Source organism: Convolutriloba macropyga, chromosome 9 (genome assembly GCF_964194025.1).
Source record: "Convolutriloba macropyga chromosome 9, txConMacr16.3, whole genome shotgun sequence".
Lineage (NCBI taxonomy): Eukaryota > Metazoa > Xenacoelomorpha > Acoela > Convolutidae > Convolutriloba > Convolutriloba macropyga.
The window spans coordinates 45,459,808-45,479,050 of NC_134476.1; the positions used below are offsets into that span (position 1 = coordinate 45,459,808).

General features: G+C 36.2%; 1 protein-coding gene across 2 annotated transcripts in view; it reads right to left on the minus strand.

Annotated features, from left to right (window-relative positions):
- Positions 1–19,243, minus strand: part of LOC142345801 (TATA element modulatory factor-like) — a 128,378-nt gene that overhangs the window by 106,950 nt on the left and 2,185 nt on the right. For both annotated transcript variants that reach the window (XM_075398167.1, XM_075398166.1), the window contains exons 3-11: positions 17,293–17,479; positions 16,780–17,006; positions 15,445–16,445; positions 14,359–14,403; positions 13,880–13,983; positions 13,535–13,690; positions 10,178–10,345; positions 9,462–9,762; positions 9,112–9,273 (exon numbers count right to left, since the gene is read on the minus strand). In XM_075398167.1, the coding sequence (XP_075254282.1) occupies positions 9,112–9,273; positions 9,462–9,762; positions 10,178–10,345; positions 13,535–13,690; positions 13,880–13,983; positions 14,359–14,403; positions 15,445–16,445; positions 16,780–17,006; positions 17,293–17,479 (2,351 nt within the window). The remainder of the gene's footprint in view (positions 1–9,111; positions 9,274–9,461; positions 9,763–10,177; positions 10,346–13,534; positions 13,691–13,879; positions 13,984–14,358; positions 14,404–15,444; positions 16,446–16,779; positions 17,007–17,292; positions 17,480–19,243) is intronic.

Consider the following 19,243-nt stretch of genomic DNA (forward strand, 5'->3'; position numbering starts at 1 on the left):
AGCTATTTTTACAAATTCTTTATCGTTGAAGATTTCTTCACATGAATCGTCATAGATAAGCAGACAATGTGATAGATTTTTTGTTATATCAAAGCTTGAACATTTTAGAAACTCAATCCCCGGTATAACTCGTTGCATATCTTTGAAAAGTGGTTGGAACTCTTTGTAAAAATAATAAATTTTTTCAAAGCGTGGATAAAAGGTCAAACTTTTTAGCATTCGAAATAGGAGTTCTGTTTTACCACAACCACTTGGTCCTACAATAGACATGAATACCCTGTCATGTGTAAGAAAAACTTTGTTCATAGTTTGGGATTAGGTAAAAAAGTAACCAACTAAACTCGATAAGAGCAATCCAAAATGATTTCTCTTCACAGCTACCGTTTCTCAAACGTCTTTCAGACTCAATGATTTTTATTACCGGAGCTTTCACATCACCAACGTTCTGATGTTCAATTATATCAATGTATACAAATATTAACTGTGATCCGCAAGTAATATCAACTGGAGAATCTCAACATCAACATAATATCAACATAATATCAACATGTCGGTTCAAAGAGTTGCCTGCATTATCTGACTTGTAACCAATATGAATAAAACCATGATTCGAAATGTCTCTTATTCCTTTCAAAACCAAGAATACTGGGTGCTTCTTCATCTTCGAATGACAAACCTTCGTTAGGTCCAAATTTCAAAACTAACTTTTGCGTTACAGTGTTAAAATCATAGTCAAACTGTTTCAATTGAGCGATTCGAAAAATTTCTTCCAGAAGCTCTTCTGAACTGTTGTATATACCTTTGCGAATTCTTCGAAGTTGTTCGGTGCGGTTATGTGAAGCATCAAGTTCAGCGCCAGAACTGACATACGCAACTATTTCGGCTGAGTTTACATTATTAATGTTTGATGGAAATGATATTGAAGCAAGGGCATCTCCATCTAACTGTAATGGTTGGGCAAGTTGATTTCGAAACTTGGCCATAGTATTATTGGTAAAAATTCCCATTGATGCATTCGATATCAAATCAATAGTAAATTCTTTATTAATACTCATGTTTAGTCTTCGACAGGAATGACGTTCACTTGGACTAATTCTGGTTCCTAAAATTTACCTTCAATTATAACGTTGTTTGCGTCTATAAGGTTGTATGTTGGTGGACTGAGGGTGGCAACCTTGAATACTGTGAAGACTTCGTCTGTGTAATTTTGTTTATAACCTTTCCTAAATATTTCGTCTGGCTTTGCAATCCGAACCAGGTCTCCTTCTTCGTATTTCAGCTTGTACTTTTTTGTGCTAATTGCTAGGGATATTAGAAACGGCTCATGTTTTTTTAAAAGTTTTATTAGGTGCAAGTTGGGTAACACGATTAACACGACTGTTTATAGTATTTACAAACTTGGGCAATTCCTTAATATAAGTCCAAGTCCAATTTTCCTCCAGGTATTTGTGAATAATGTTTTTGAGCGATCGAATATTCCTCTCAGCAAATGCCGACTTGGTTTCGTTTTCTGTTGTATATAAATGAATCTCCTTCTTTTCACAAAATGTTTTGAATTCACCTTTAAACTCGGATCCCTTGTTTGTCCAAACCCTTTCTGGTTTTTTCTGTTTGATCATTTTTTTGAACGCTTCAACAGCATCTTTTGCATATAAAGCTTTCATTGGTTGCACCCGTAGGTATCGCGATAAAACATCAACAGCCACCAGTAAATATTTGACTCCATTGTTGTGTTGGGCAATTTTATCCATATACGCCACATCGACAGACCAGATTTCGTTTATTCTGTATGCAACAGCTTTTAGTCTCGGAAAAGTTTTTCTGAATTGTTTGTATTTTGTGTATGGGGCTTTCGACTGAAGGTATTGAACCACTTTGGATCTTGGTAAACCACTGGCTTTCTTCAAGTTAGCAATGCTACCAAAAGCTGCACTACCTTTTGTGTACGATTTGTTCAATTGTTTAACGTGAGAGGAAGTAATTGGTCCACGAGCTAGACGGTTGGATTTCGTCTTTTGCATCTTCAAAGCTTCCTTCATCGTCGCCAGAAGCTTTTGATTCTTCTGTTCTCGAGACTCTTCTTCGTTTTCTGGTTCATCCTCAAACAACCGTAACTTTTCGTTTAGTGATAAGGCAAGAAATTTTTTTGCGTATGTATTACAAGTTAATTGTGAACTGATATCTAGAAAGGTCAGGACTTTGTACTGTTCAAGTGAAAGCTTAGATGTTGTTTGTTGTAGATCGTAAAGAAAATCTGCGACAAGAATTCCCGTGCTTGACTTATTAACCATTAGTCTTGATGTCTGATCCAGCGATAGAGATTCTGACTCTTCTATTTTTTCCAATATTATGCCCGCTTTTTCAAACTTTTTTCTATCAAGGTGTTTAATATCTCTCAAAACTCGCTCCCTGATTTCAGTTGAAATTTTTGTATCAATTTTGTCATCTCTAGTCTCATTCAACTCATCTTTGATATTCTCCAAAATATTATCGGTCTGGTGTTGCGTGGTAGAAGGTGCTGGTGGAGACTTGCTTCTTTGCAACAGTGATATTTGTTTTGCTTTCTCTCGGACATTTTTATTGTTGAGAAGTTGAGCAATTTGAGGTTGTTCATTCGCATACATTTGACGAGGAATTAGCACAAACTCTTCAGTGTGCATTTTGCTCCAGAAAAGCAATACAAGGTAACGCAATCAGTTTAATTAGACGAATTCCAGAATCTGATCGAAAAATTTTGATTCTCTCACTTTTTTCAACTCGCCTGTCTGCAAGTTTACGTAGTGGTTTCTCGAATTTTTTTAATTCAACTTTATTGATTGGTACAACTCCAGAGAGCACGTTCATCACACAGTCACTCAAGAACCAAATGAAATCGCCCTGATGTAATATTTCTATTTGAGCTGTGTTCTCATTCCTCTTATTTGCCCATTGCTTGAGCATAAGCAAATGTTTCTTTTTCATTTGTAATTGTAATTACAATGGGGACTGCTTCAGGGGACTGCTTCAGGGGACGAAATGTAAAAAATAGAAGGATCCGGTCCAATTAGTTGCGATGAAAAACGTAAACCCTGACTGGTTTTTGGGTCGAGATCAATCATCAAATGTCCAAAGGGCTCCGCAGTTGCTAGTTTGTATGCTTCTTTTATCAGTTGGAGACAATTCAACTGTTTTCCAAGATATTCAATTTGTTGAATGTCACGAAGCGACTTGAATAATATTACGTGTGTTGTATTCAGATCAATGGCTCTGGACCATTTGCTTTGATGGAACAAATTATGCTTGACGTATATAACATGTAATTTGCAATGACGTCCTGAGGTAGCTATTTTTACAAATTCTTTATCGTTGAAGATTTCTTCACATGAATCGTCATAGATAAGCAGACAATGTGATAGATTTTTTGTTATATCAAAGCCTGAGTATTTTAGAAACTCAATCCCTGGTATAACTCGTTGCATATCTTTGAAAAGTGGTTGGAACTCTTTGTAAAAATAATAAATTTCTTCTAAGCGTGGATAAAAGGTCCAACCTTTTAGCATTCGAAATAAGAGTTCTGTTTTACCACAACCACTTGGTCCTACAATAGACATGAATACCCTGTCATGTGTAAGAATAACTTTGTTCATAGTTTGGGATTAGGTAAAATGTAACCAACTAAACTCGATAAGAGAGCAATCCAAATTGATTTCTCTTCACAGCTTTCTGATAATAGAAAGAGCATAGAGAAGCAAAGAATGATCATTAAGACAATGATACTAACTTGAACAAAAAATATTACTTCGGACCTTGGCACTGTTGAGTGCCACAACAACGACATGGGGGCCTCTTTTTGTTGTTCACATCAAAGACTAAATTACTGATACCGGCGTCAGCCTAGTCTCTTTGATTCATTGGAGAACAATAATTAATTGAAAAATGAATTGAAACAAGGATGATATAAAATGTAAATTTGAATTATTTACTGGGCAACTGTTTCATGTACCAGAACTCAAACAAATTGAAACCTTTAATATGACTTATCTCTAGTTTATAACAAACGGTTGATGAGTCATTTTCCTCGAACGATGGTTGATTGCAGACTTTTTCAACTTCGGGGTGCTCCAAGACATATAACCGCAACTCATTCGGCATCTCATTAAGTGATATCTCACGTTCTGGTGGTGTTTTTTTCAATCTAAATTGAGGAACTTTTTTGTCCGCCCATTGCTTCCAACGTGGGATTCGCTGCTCTTTGGGGTACTGCATAGGCTTCTGGTTTGTTTGGTTCATAGCCATAATTGAACTGATTCCGATGTTCTCGAGCTCTGTTTATTTTTTATGTACAGTTGGAAGTGATAGAAATTATCTATCACGGGCAGGAAAGCTGTCTAGCTCGTCGGGAGAAAGAGTAATGGTTGCAAAATAACGCTTTGCTGCTGCGCTATAAAGCGAGTTGTAACGCGGTTGTGCTGTGTTTGGCTTATTGTTGAGATAGTTCGCTCGGTTCTGTTGATCACTTAAAAAATTATTCTGTATTGGTGGAGAGGGATCCTGAACTCTGTTGAATATTACAATCGGCTGATCGTCAAGTGGAGTCAAGCAAGTGAAAATCTTCAAGTTGTCTGACAGATAAGTTGTAAATGTTGCCGTGTCTTCTCTGTGCATCACTTTGTGTCCACTGTGAAAATATTCTTGCTTTACGTTCCGCGCAGTGATTTGATAATTGATCGTTTGTTGAACGAAAGTTTGAACGATGATAACAGGAGGGAACTTGTTCTTCTGATATTATCTCTGAGATTCGGGGACAATTTAGATCCTCCAGATTATAAACAGTTTTTTGTAAAAGCTTACTGAGGAGCTCACACTTTTCAATGCCTTTGGCAAAAAATTTTTTTCGTGTGAATCGGAAACTGAAACTCAGACAGATTGTTTCCAAATCACAGCAAGGTATATCACCTTCGTCCCAATCAAGACCGTGTAGGTTATTGGTCAGCCAAATAACAGTTTGTCTATCGTGTGCGGGTAAATTACCGAATTTAAGCGGCGGTTTGAAAAATATTGTATCGTTGTAACTGGAACACAAACTGAGTTCTTTTATAATGAATCCAAGTGACTTGAGTTTGAAACCTTTGAGATCGAGGACAATAATATTTGTGGTTTTGCTGCCAAAATTTTCTAGCATTCCAATTCACACAACAATTTTGAATGAAAAATTTTCACTGATAGAATGAATAATATTCCTGTCAGGTGTCCAAAAAGACAATTGTTTACTGGTGAGTAACGGAAAGCGTAAACATATCCAGGGCCTTTGTTTCGGCAATCTTTTATAAATCCAGCGGCGTCATGCAATGCAGCATGAAGTCGTAGCACTTTGCTCCGTTTCAATAAAGGATCTAGTCTTGAATTATCAATTCCAATGAAACCACCATAGGGTCTAAATTTAAGTGCTATTTCTCCGTCAACTTCTGGATCTAACAAAGAACAAGCAGCTACGAAATATAATTGTCGATAAGATATGTGTGTATAATTTATGTTACCTCTCAGTGATAAAACTTTCTCATGAATGAGCTTGATGTCTTTTGTTCCTATTGTGTTAATTATTTACTGTTTACTGAACGTGAGCGTCTAGAGTTTTTGTTTATAAATCTTTCAATTCTGATTGGTTGTCAACTTGAATAATAAATCAAGCACTCCGATTGGTCAATTTATTTTGGAAAGTTTTGTGACCCTGAACATGTTTGGGCATGATCTGATGACTCTCCAATTAATATATCATTAATGATTTTATACATCTACTAACAGGTTAGTTGTTTTACTGTTGTTTTAACCAATTTATGTATGCATTTATAGACATAGGTGATTATGACTATAATTGTGTACATACTTAGGTAAAAACTTGTTTTTCTTGATATCTGTATGTATGTATGTATGTATGTATGTATGTATGTATGAATGTGTGTATGTATACATACATCCATACATACATATATAGATACTCACATACACATACATGCATACATATACATACACAGATACATTCATACATGCATACAACAATACACACAAACATACATACATACATACATACATACATACCTACATACATGTAAACATACATACATATACATATATACATATACACATATATATACATATATATATATATATATATATATATATATATATATATATATATACATTTACATAATACATACATACATACACACGTACATACATACAAACATAGAAACATACATACATACATACATACATACATACATACATACATACATACATACATACATACATACATACATACATACATACATACATACAAACATACATACATACATACATACATACATACATACATACATACATACATACATACATATACATATATACATATACACAATGCATATATACATGCATATATATACATATACATAATAAATACATACATACATACATACATACATACATACATACATACATACATACATACATACATACATACATACATACATACATACATACATACATACATACATACATACATGTATACATACATACATACATACATACAAACATATACATATACATATATACGTATAAACAATGCATATATACATGCATATACATATATACATATACATAATACATACATACATACATACATACATACAAACATACATACATACATACATACATACATACATACATACATACATATACATATATACGTATACACAATGCATTTATACATGCATATACATAAATACATATACATAATTCATACATACATACATACATACATGTATACATACATACATATACATATATACATATACACGTTACATATATACATGCATATACATATATACATTTACATAATACATACATACATACATACATACATACATACATACATACATACATACATACATACATACATACATACATATATACCTACATACATATATACATATATACATACATACATACATACATACATACATACATACATACATACATACATACATACATATACATATATATACATATATACGCATGTATGTATATATTGTGTATATGTATATATGTAAATATGTAATATAGGGGGGACATTTTATTCAAATTTCAAAAAAAATTAGACGTCCCACCCCGGTGTTGTTGGGCCGAGAAAATCAGGCTTCCAAAAGTGTCCGTCCCCCCCCCCCCCCCCCCCGTTGAGGTTCTAGTCATTTTTTTTATACTACTTAGCAAAATGTACTGATCTGAATCGCGTTCAAGAACCCTTGAGTAAATGATAGATTAAGAGGCAACCACTTAGGTATCGGGGTGCTAAACGTACGATATATTGAAAGAATAAATTTTGGTCATGAAATGAAGAACCCCTATTTAACCATTCATAACATTCAAAAAATAGCAACTTTTCAAATTTAATGAAATTTGAGCGGCCCGCATGAAGGGCAACTTAATGCGTCACTTGCAAAACATTCTTCCAATTGTTAGAATTATCAGTATCCAGTAAATTGATTTTGAAGTATTTGATTGCGATTAATATCGCATAATTGATATTAAATTATTTTGGGGCATATTGAAACAGAGGATCCGGGTGACCTCGTTATCTGTGCTCGCTTTTTGTTGGTGTATTTCACAAACATAGCTGGCAGATTGATAGAAAATATCCGCAATAGGTTGGTAGATCAGCAGTCTCAAGAAACAGACCAAAAAAGATACTTTTCTAAAATGCTAAAACGTTATATTTTGATTAGGAATCTGTCCAAATTACTGCTGCTTCTATCAGCTGCTCCTAAAAAAACCTTCAATTAGAGTATCAAGCACTCACTTGACCCTATCTCTTTGAATTAAGGTAAAGTCAATTTCAGATTGAGGGTGTCATTTTGAGAGTGATTTAAGTCACGTGTGATCAAAATCTTAATAACGCGAAAGAAAAAAACTCGCTCCACTTAGAGTGAAAAATGACGTCACGCACACAATTCAGTTGAAATTGCATGAACGAAAGAACAAAAAGCAGATTTGAAGTGGTTGTGGCGTCATATGGTTGTAAAAAACATAGCAGGACAAGCCCTGACACAATTCAAATAATTGTATTCGACTAAACAAAAGAACTACACCTAGAATTGACTATGAATGGACTGGGAAACCTATTTAGAAAAAAAATCAGTTAAAAAATAGTAAAAACCTGAAACATCAATGTCAAAATGCCACATGTGAACAGAAAACCACGCACTTTACTCAAACAGATCGAAAAAAAAATTACGCCGCAAAACCACTCACTGACGACCAAAATCATCACTTCAATTTAACTTAAATCATGAAAAATTGTGAACAGATCTTTAAAACATAAACCCCGACTAATGTCGGAAGAATTGCTCTCGAATGACAGCCGGTTAAAAAAACATTTGACCTCGCCGGGATTCCAACCACTCACCTCCCGATCCTTACCCAGCTGCACTGACCACTCGGCTATCGGGTCCTTGTTTTTGCTAAGCTGCAACCGACTTTATATTAGCAACAAGCTTTACTTCGGAGTGAGAGCAATAGAGATCACTCAAAACTGAAGAACGAAAGCGTGAAAAAGTCACTTGAGAAGTCAAAGAATGTTCAAGAAAAAGCGAAAAATGGTCAAGCGAAAAATTAGTTCAAAAAGACCAACATGTTTACAATAATTGCTATGAACTTTGTTCAAGAGCAATTAAAAAGATCTTTAAAACATCTTTGAATTATTTTTTTAAAAAAAAAACAGGATACGCCCAATAATAGCCCCAGCTATCGCTTTGCGGCTATTGAAAAGTGAAGTAAAAACTTTCTCTTTTTTAACTTCAGACCGTTGAAGGAAAGCATTCAGCGACAACAGAATGCAAGTACGCATGTGGCTATTTGTTAGTCTAATATTCTCTGATAAGCCGAGGCACCGCTTTTAGTAATACTTATTGCTCACTGAGGCTGTTTTCTCTAATTTCTGTTCTCGTTCACAATCGAGGACTCCCAAATTACTTTAGATCCGTTTGTGGATTCCTTGGACATGTCTTAGTCCTAGCTAAATCTTCTTTCAAGACATAAAACTGTTGTGTTTAGACAAAGTAATGTGTTTAGAAAACTCACCATTTGTAGATCTTTGATCTCGTCTTTCAAGAGGTTCTCCCTTCTGGTAGCTGCCTGTTCCATCCTGGCTGCAGAAGTACCTGCATCTTGCAGCTGTTGCGTCATCAGTTCCTTCTCTTCTGCCCACCTGACTTCAGCAGCTTTCAGGGCTTCTTCTTTCTCCTGAAGTAGTGCTACTTTAACTCATTCAATCAATGGAGTTGGACCATTTTTGCTCATGTTCAGAGAAGGTCGGAGTTAATGACGTTTCATTCCACAAATCTTCGACTGTCTTTACTGCAACTCGAATTTCTTGTTCAGCACAGAAAATTGATACGAATATCGCGCCGATGATAGACAATTACACCTACCTGCAATATTTCCTCATTGACAACAGCTTGTGACTGGGCAAACTTAGCCTCCTTGTCAGCCAACTGTTGTTGACATTCTCTCAGCTCCCTAAAGACTGAATCCAAGTTATTCTGCAATGCATTTGTCTTCTCAGTCAACTCTTCAGTCTCGTTGTTCTTCCTGACCAATTGCAACTCGTTCTTTGTCATGGTCGAGTTCATCTGGTTGATCGTGTCTCGCTGTTCTGCCACTTTCTGTTGCAGTTTTGTGAAACTATCAGTGTACGATTCAAGTTCCTCTGTCTTTTCGTCCAAAGATTGCCTAAAGAGAAGATTAACTTGAGCAGCTAATGCAATGCAGGTAAGGTCAATGGCCAAGGTCATTTCCGTTTATGTCATCTAGTATCATATCCTGGCTTGTACACCATATAGCCAAACTATGTATAGCACCATGCTAGCATCCTTGCTCCGGAGCACCCTGGTAGCACTGGGGGATATACGTAAGACGTAACACTGAGCAGGGAAATGGAATTACCGATATCTTACCTTTATCACGAAGAGCAAAAATTTGAGCCTCACTGCCTGACGTTTCAACCATTGCAGAGCTCGTATAAACATATTTTGTGAGACAGCACACAAACTTATTCTGATATTCTCGCTATCATACTTCAGTCTAATTAGATTCAGCTGTAATATATTTTTTACTCCACAAAAAGCCCAAGGACCAATATTCTTACTTTGTTTTGTCCAGACTGGTCTGAAGTTCCTTCTCTTTAGCCTTGAGTTTCTTGATGACACTGTTCTTTTTGTACTCCTCCTGTGCAAGTTTCTCTCCCTCTCTCCTCATTTCTTCAATCACCGCATCTTTCTCTGCCAACGAGAACTGCAACTGCGACGAGAGAGATCTGAAAGATACAAAATATGAAAACGCAGCCGGTGAGTTGCCGGAAAATAGCCGCCGTTGACCCGCTTGACGCATAATGGGATTGAAACAGAAAAAAAAGGAAAATGTCTGTTAGCAATCGCTTTAATGAACTTTGCTGAACTATCGCAATACAGCTTAATGACCGGCTTTTATGTTTATTCCGTTTCTTTTGATTTTGCTCTTTTGACTTTGATCATATTGACTAAATTACGAAATTCAATACGTGAGAGAATTTAAAAACCATTTAGTTGAAAGATTGAGCGGGGCAAGTCAGAAGTCGTGAAAAGGTAAGTCGTGAAAATCATGACTTATGTAAAACGAAAAAGGTCATCAAAAGGTAAAGCGAATTTAAAAGGAGGGCGCCTACATGATAGCCATTGAAAGGCTATTAATCAAACATAGCTGGCAGATTGCCAGAAATTAGCCGCAATAGCTTCATAGATCTGTAGTCTCAAAAAAGAGTAAAAAAGACAGACAAAAAAACGTTTTCTTTTCATTAAGAGCTGAGATGTTAAATTTTAATTAAGAATCTGCACAACTATTAGCTGCTCTTAAATAACCTTCAATTAGAGTGACAAGTACTCAGTTTACCTTATCTCTTTGAGTTAAGGCAAAAAAGTAAATTTTAGAGCAAGGAATTCATTATTGAGAGTGAGGTAAGTCACGTGTGACCAGAAACTTAAGCACGCAAATGAACAAAACTCGCGCACTAGGAGTGAAAAATGATATCGCACGCAATTCAGTTGAAGTTGCCGGAACGAATAAACAAAAAGCAGATTTGAAGTGACTGTGACGTCATATGGTCGTAACAAAAATCTTGACGAAATAAAAAATCCAAGAGAAGGCCAATAATAGCCTCAGCTATCGCTTCGCGGCTATTAATAAACATAACCGGCTAATGTGGTTAACCGAACTTTCAGATTAATCAAACATCTTAAATTAAAAACCACTACACACCATGAAATTGTCTCCTCAAAACAGTTTCAGTGAATCGCATACCTAGAGACCATTAAGGCGCTAAGTTCTAACAGAGCTGCTCTGCCATTTAATGACCTCTGTGCTTTGCCTGCTCGTCCCATTTTGAGGACGAAAATTGAAAAGGGTGGGACAAAAAATCGGTCAAGCAAAAGGACCAATAAAAAAGACCACAGGACTGATATCATCGCAAGAGCAACTAAAGATCTTTCAACACGGTGAAAAATTGAGCTTTGATTTTTTAAACACCAAACTTGACATCCGGGCTAAAGTTAAATACAATTAAATTCAATGAAATCAAAAGACGGCAAAAACTGTAGACAAATATTTTAAGCACAGACTGCTAAATGCTATAAAAATGATGGAGGAACAGCACAAAAACTGCTAAAAGCGTCCAAAATGGCACAAAAAAGCGTTAAAAGAAGCTGCTCAAAATTGAATCTAAAAATTTAATTTTTGCTTCAGATGGCTCAAAATGATTCCGAACGGATTTCTACTAGTTTAGATTATTCAGACAGACAACTTTGACAGAAAAATTTGGGACTTAAAACTGAAAAAACTGGTGATAAAAACCGCACGTGAACAAAAGTTGAAAGAATTTAACACCTGCTTTTCTAGTTCTCAAAAATGCGGATCAACCAGAAAACAACTTTTCTCTCTGCTGTTCTCTTCAGCCATTTACTTTAAACACTCACGATTTTCACTTCCTGATTCAAATACAAAACGACAAAATTAGCCATCAAAAAACATAGCTGGAAGAATTTCGGAACGCCTCGTAGCGGTATTCAACAAAAACAGCCTTTCAGAAATTTAAGTGTTAATGACAGTTAGTATCAAATCACAAAAAAGAGGCATTAATTAAAGAAAAATTGAGAAAATTCATTGACATTTTCAATTTGTACAAGTACAAACTCAAATGGAACACATTCCATGTAATTGAGACAATTAATTAGCTTACTCAACTTTGAACAAGCCAAGACAAGCACCCAATCACCTCTAATTTTGAAATAAAGGGAAAAGGTCTAAGAAATTGAGAAAAATCGGAATAACTTTTATTTGTAAAAATTCGGAAAAAAATATTGGTACCAAGGATTTAATTTGTAATCAAAACTTTTTACGAGTTTTAGGCTGAATTTGAATTACAGATAAAAGGAAAAGCAAATGGTCCAAAAATCGCTTAAAAAAGCCTTAAAAGTAGTTGAAAAAGCTTCAAATAAGCGGAACTTTCCCTTTAGTTTCAAAAACCTTCAAAACGCTATAAAATAATCTGAAAATTATACCTTGAGCCTAAAAAAAAACCTTTTTGACAAAAAATCTCAAAAAACAAAAAAAGCGTGAAAAAGCAGCACGTGAGCAAAAAAAATAGCTCGCTGAGTGAGAAATTTTTGCACACCTACATATCTCTCTATTTCAAAAGAAGGCATGGACAAAATGACACTTTTCACTGCTCTTCGAATTTGTTCACCGATACAGCTTTTTCAAACTTATTCAACTAATTCACTCCCCGAAATTGGGGCTTTCTTGAGCGCTCACTTTTCACAAAACCCAGAAAATCAAAGCCTTTTCGAGTCGTTAAAAAAGGGAAAACCATACTGCCTCTCCGAGTCGTAAATAGACAGCGCCCTAATACAAACATAACCGACTAAACGTCGGAAGATATGCTCTCGAAAGACTAGTGGGAGCTCTAATCCACTGCAGCCTGCTTCAGTCGGGGAGGGGGAGCCTAAATGGGACTAAGAATTTCAATATTGCGCTTCAAATAACCACATTAGAGGTTAACATATACCACTATTAAGACTTAAAGTAAAAAATGGCACCAGTTTCGGCGCACTTTTCATTTGAATTTTAGTATTAAATTGCCGCCAATTGAGTTCAGCTGCTTGAAATTGTGATAGAGAGAATTTTAGATCACGCGAAAAGCAAAAAGTCAATGGCGTAAAAGTCACTCGCAAAGTCAAATCTGTCAAGCGAAAATTTTGCATAAAAAACACACATGTTTACAATAATTGCTATGAACTTCGTTCAAGAGCAAATAATCAATCATTTGGGTTGTTAAAAAACCAAGAACACCGCAATATAGCCACACTGAGCTTATAGCGTCGCAGCTATAATGTTTTGGCGAAAAAATTCCCAAATCCATCGACGACTGATAAATTCGATTCATTCGAGAACAACAAACAATTGAGACACTCACGAGGCGGATTTTAAGTCATTCATCTGTTTCTCCAGCTCTCTTAGCCTCTGTTGACTGGAGTTGTACTTGATTGTGACTGTGTTTAATTCCAGCTGATGTGCTTCAGACAACCTACCAACCTCTTCGTCCATTCTGCCGAATTGAATCTCAAGTTGGCTATAAAAAATTCATTCCGAAATTTTACAGAGCTTTTACTTTGTACGTTCAAGTAGAAAAAAATTCTAAAGTTTAAATATCAAGTTCAATAGGTCCTGTTCGCTACGGAACCATAAGTATATTCCTAATGGCAACAAAGCTCGTATTGCTGGGTCCGCAAAACTTAATGATTCCACAAATGTTACATACCTTTTAAGCTCCTCGTTTTCCTCCTGCGCATCCGTGGCCCTCTTGTTGACTGCAAATAGCTGCTGCTCTCTCGCCTGTATTGTCTCCTCCAAGTTTTGGATCTTCTGTTAAATACAGCAATATCTTCTGAATATTAAGAAATGCGAAACAAGCCAGTCCGATGAAACGTGCCAGACTAATGTCGGAATAATTGCTCAAGACTATTTTAGTCTCTACCTACACATGAAAAGTTAAGTATACAATCGATCAAACAAGAGAGATTTAAAATCAAGATAATAAACTACTTACACAGGATGAGGGAGTACAAACGCATGTCTTTATAACAGCGTTCATGAAGAAGTCACCACAAGTCAAAATGGTCACGCAAAAAGAAGACAAGACAATTGTCAAAAATTTATTTTAGCGCAATAAAACAGGCTCCTTAGTACTTCGCAATCCTGTGTCAAATAATAGTAGTATGACCTTCAAGATTTACTCACTTCTAAGAGTTCGTCAATTATTGCAGTTCTTTCTCCGTTGCGCACCTGAAACAGACGAACATCGTCAGGCATCACAAAAACGTGAATGGCCTCAAACAACTAAACATACCCGGCAGATTGCCGGAAAATAGCCGCCGTTGATTCCAATAAGCATGATTGGGATTGAAAGAATAGAAGATATTGAAAAAAAATATATTTTTGTACAAAAACATTTTTTAAGTCCGATTTATTTTGATGGCATTTCGTAGTTGAAGATAACGTACTTCTGTTTCTTAGAGAGAGGCTACAAGGGCTACTATCAATACCAATAAGCATTAGAGATGGTAACTAAGACTTATAGGAACGACGTTCAAATAGCGGGCATCTAAAATTGGGCTTTATGGGTTTATCCCGTTTCTACTTCTGACTTCAATTTTTATACTGACTTTGTTCATTTTGAATTGCTTTGCTGAGCAACTGATGTTCAAAATCACTTTTAGCAGAATGAGAGAAGAGAGAAACTAGTCTAGAGAAGTCAAAAAGATATCACGCAAAATGTTGAAAAAGCGGCAAAATGAGGTAAAGCGAAAAATTTTTTTATTCGACGAAGTAAAAAAACATAGCAGGACAAGTCCTGACGTACAATTCAAAGAATTTTCATTGACTAAACAGAAAACTAGACCTAGAACGGACTATGAATGGTTTGGAAAAACCATTTAGAAAAAAATCCGATCCAAAAAATCGAAAAAACAGTAAAAATCAAAGTGAAATTGCCGCATGTGAACAAAAAACCACTACCGATAAAGCGAATTTTTGTTCAAACACCGTATTCTCACTCTACTTTAAAATTAGAGCGAAAAAATTTCACGCCGCAAAACCACTCGCTTTTTCGCTCCATTTCCTGTTTCGGCGTGACCAAAATCACTACTCCAATTTGACTTCAAAAATCATGAAAATGTGTGAACAGACCTTAAAAAAAAAGACAGCGCCCCAATACAATTCAAATTCTTTGAATTGTAAAAAAAAATAGGAGCGCTATAATAGCCGGCTGAGAAGATGAGGCGGCTATTAATAAGAAACTTAGATGCGTTGAAAATCGTTATGTACCTGGCTTTCTGTCATTTCCGAGTACATTGATGCCACATTAGCGCCTGTCCGATCCATGGTCGTTGTAGGCAAGTCATTCAAAATGCTCATTTGCTGTGATGTTAAATCTACCGGCATGGGTTCCATTGCGCCTTGATCCTCTCTCTCCTCAATGGGCACAGATTCATGTTCAGTTCTGATAATATTAGGCTCTTCTTGTGAGGCACTTTCTCTGTCCAAATTAGTCGGTAGTATATCTAAAGATGTAACAGCATTGCTAGAGCTTTGCTCCATGCTCTGGACAACGTCCAGTTCTTGAACTACAACATCAATGGCGTTCGGTTGGATATCTTGATGGACATCCCTCAATGCCTGGAATTCTTCGTTTCCAGGAACTGAATCTTCTGCTTGCAACTCGGATAGCCGATGTGTGTTTTCATCAACTGCTCGTATGACGTCCAATTCCTGGACAACCAGGTCTACATTCTGGTTTGGTCGTGACAATTCTGAAGCATCATCCGATGGAAAGATATCTGGACGCTCTCTTGAAGAGTTCGTTAAGTCTGGAATTTGAGGCTCTGGAAATCCTTCTTCAATGTGATGCAAAGATGTGTTCAATTGAACATCAGGTAAAACATGCAATGACTCGCTATTGCTTGCTGGATTGTAATTGAGAGCTGTCATTTGTTGAATGTCGGGAGGCGTTACCGCTCTTAACTCAACAGTCGATGAGCTGCTGTATTCTGAGTTGGCGCTTAAATGGGAACTGACGCTTGTCGAAATCGGTTCCAAAGTGGGGGTAAACTCATCAGTAACCGGTAACAAATCTGGCTGGAAAACGGATGGTGCAGTTGTTAATAATGGTTGCTGGTTTGTATTGGTGTTATTAGTGGGACTGTTGGTTCGCTGGGGTGAATGAGACGACTGTGTGGTGGAAGATGTTTCGCTGATCATAAGCCATGACTGGACATTCACTGACGTCTGACTTGACTCCATACTCACAGTTGACGGTTCCGGTGATACTATAACATGATTCTACTATTAATTTCTTCCTCACCCAAATGGATATGAAAATAACGTTTAAGCTAAATTGTTGAACTGTTTGGCCACAGCTACACTGATTGTCAATAGAAATTTATACTACATATAACCGAGGCATAGTTAAGTCAATGTTATTTTTTAGCGCCTGATAAGGGCACGAATTGCAACTCAACCTGGTCACTTTATCAATATTCAAAAGATTTAGACTCCACAATCAAAGATTCTACCGAAAGTCAAAAATTTAGCTTTTTTAAAGAAAAAAGCAACTTATGTTATCATTAGTGTCTGGATTGCTGATCCAAGAGATGGACATACCTGTTACATTTGATATTTGTACTTGTGGAATAGTATTGCTAGATTGGATGCTATTATCTTCATCGATCGCCCCATGATGCTCCTCTTCTCGCAAGACAATGTCAGTGGGTGGATGTGGTAATGGTTCTGAGGCTACAGCTGAAGTCGTGTCAACAGGTGCATGCAAAGTGATCTCTTCTGTCTCATCGGGAGGTGAACAGCTTGCTTCTTCCACGCCGTAATCAGAGCTAAAATAATATGGATTATGAAACCCTTAACATCGCTAAAATTTAAACAGCACTTCAACGAGATTCATCGCTTTTTTTGAAGTTCTAGCGATGCAAGTTAACTTAAATTTCGAAAAACTTTTATCACTTTTTCAGATAACTTGCTCCAGCATCATTGCCAAACTGCTCATTTTGATTTATAGCACAAACCCAAGACTATAATGGAATACAATCTGCATAGTTTGATCCTGGAGAAATTTCCTGGACCGCGATTCTTGCACGCCTGTCGCCAATAAGTCCAACATACCTGTTGGGTGAGTGCTGATTGTTGGCTGAGCTCGAGGACGACGATGCCCGTGCACTGTCGAGAACTTTATGCAGCACATTGAGTTTTGGGGGAGATGAGAAGTCCTGGTAGTAGGATTCACCCAACCCCAACTTCTCCGATGATATGAGGGACAGCACTTCTATCGACTCAGAGGCAGATGAGAGACCTGAACATTTTAATTTTTACTATTCAATAACATGAGTTAATTTTAACATCTTAATGGGAAAATAAACTCATTTAATTTCGCAAAACCAATATTTAATTCTTTGCATAAAGGTGATATGTAAACAGATCATATTTTAAAAACTTCATATAATCAATATTTAACAAAAAAACCTCAAATTCATCCTTCACTTCAAAAATTTTCTCGAAAATCATTCAATGTTAATGCGAACCCCGACCAGAAATTTATTGATAGCCACAATGGCAACCTGGCTGACCTCAAATCGTAATAATCAAAAGCGTCCTTTTACTATTCACTATTTTTTGGGCAAAAATAGGAAAAACTGGTGCATCCAGATGTGAAGGTATCGGAACCTTCGTCCCCAAACAAATCGCAGCCAATTTCAACTCAAGTATTGAAAAATTTTGAGGTTTTCCACTCAATGAATAACTGTTGATTAACAATTCGTAATGCCAAGAGAGTATTGCAAAATTAGCTAAATTAGAAATTGCCAAAAATTAGGACAAATTGTAAAAAATTTGTCGATCTAAGGTATTAAAATTTCTAGAATATAAAACAACGGTTTAAGTAATATGTTGTCAGACTACAAATTGGATTATCTCTGCACGAAAGAAAATGGAAATTTTGCATCAAATTTCCTGCACGAGGTTCCAACCATAAGTTTCTCTTTTTGACAATTCTTTTCTTTCAAAGTCGAATTACAACGGTAACAACGGCCAAATATTTTGGGTTGATTTTTAAGCAGAGCTCTTTCTGAACGCCAGACAGTATGTCGAAGTAAAGATTTTATCAATTTTTCTAGATCTCTTTATGAAAAGATTGTTGATAAACATCCAACAATGCAAACAATTATGACGAAAAAAACCCAAATATGAAAAAATTGAGGATCTTGATATTGCGGATCTTGCATGTAGAGATACACCAGATGTTCTGGTGAAATCGTGAAAACTAACAATTGGCATTTGCTCGGTTAAGAGTCTCAAATAAAGAAAAAAGTCAGGTTGGTTCATTAGCACCAATTTTCAAGGCTCGAGACAAACTTCATATCAGAAGTTACAGCTCAAAATCTTTACCCCCAGCCTTGCAATTTAATTGCAGGATACATGTATGAACGTTTTATACAGACAAAATTACTCCCAACTTAACTTTTGGCAATTTAACTTTCACCACTAAAAATTTGTTGAGCTATAATTCAGCAAAAGTTGTGACACTTTTCGCGGATTCTGGACACTTCGACAAAACTTCCAATGGAAAAATTTATAATCAAGCAGAGTGAGATATTTTATGAAGTTGTTCATCGTTGTATGCAAAAACGAACTACCGGATGTTTCAATGTCATAAAAAAATGTGATGACCAATTAGATAACTTGTCTTCAACATACACGCAACCTCGTAGACCTAAACATAATAACGACGGACAAATTGCTCTCAAACGACAGGCAGGGTAATTTAATTCAGAGAGGGTTGTAGACTAGATAATTTTTATGAGTGCAAAGATTTCCGTTCAAGGAGGGGTTCGCAACCGTTAACAAACTGAAGCGTTAACCACTCGGCTATCAGAGCATTGTACAATCGCTTTAATTACCTCTGTACTATTATCTTACAATCGCTTTAATAACAGCAATTTCTGAATAACAACAATTTATGAATAACAGCAATATAGGTCAAGCGAAAAACAAGAAGTCCAGCGTGAACTGCAATCGAAAGAACGTTCTATAACAAAACGGTGAAGCAAAAATTTTGCAT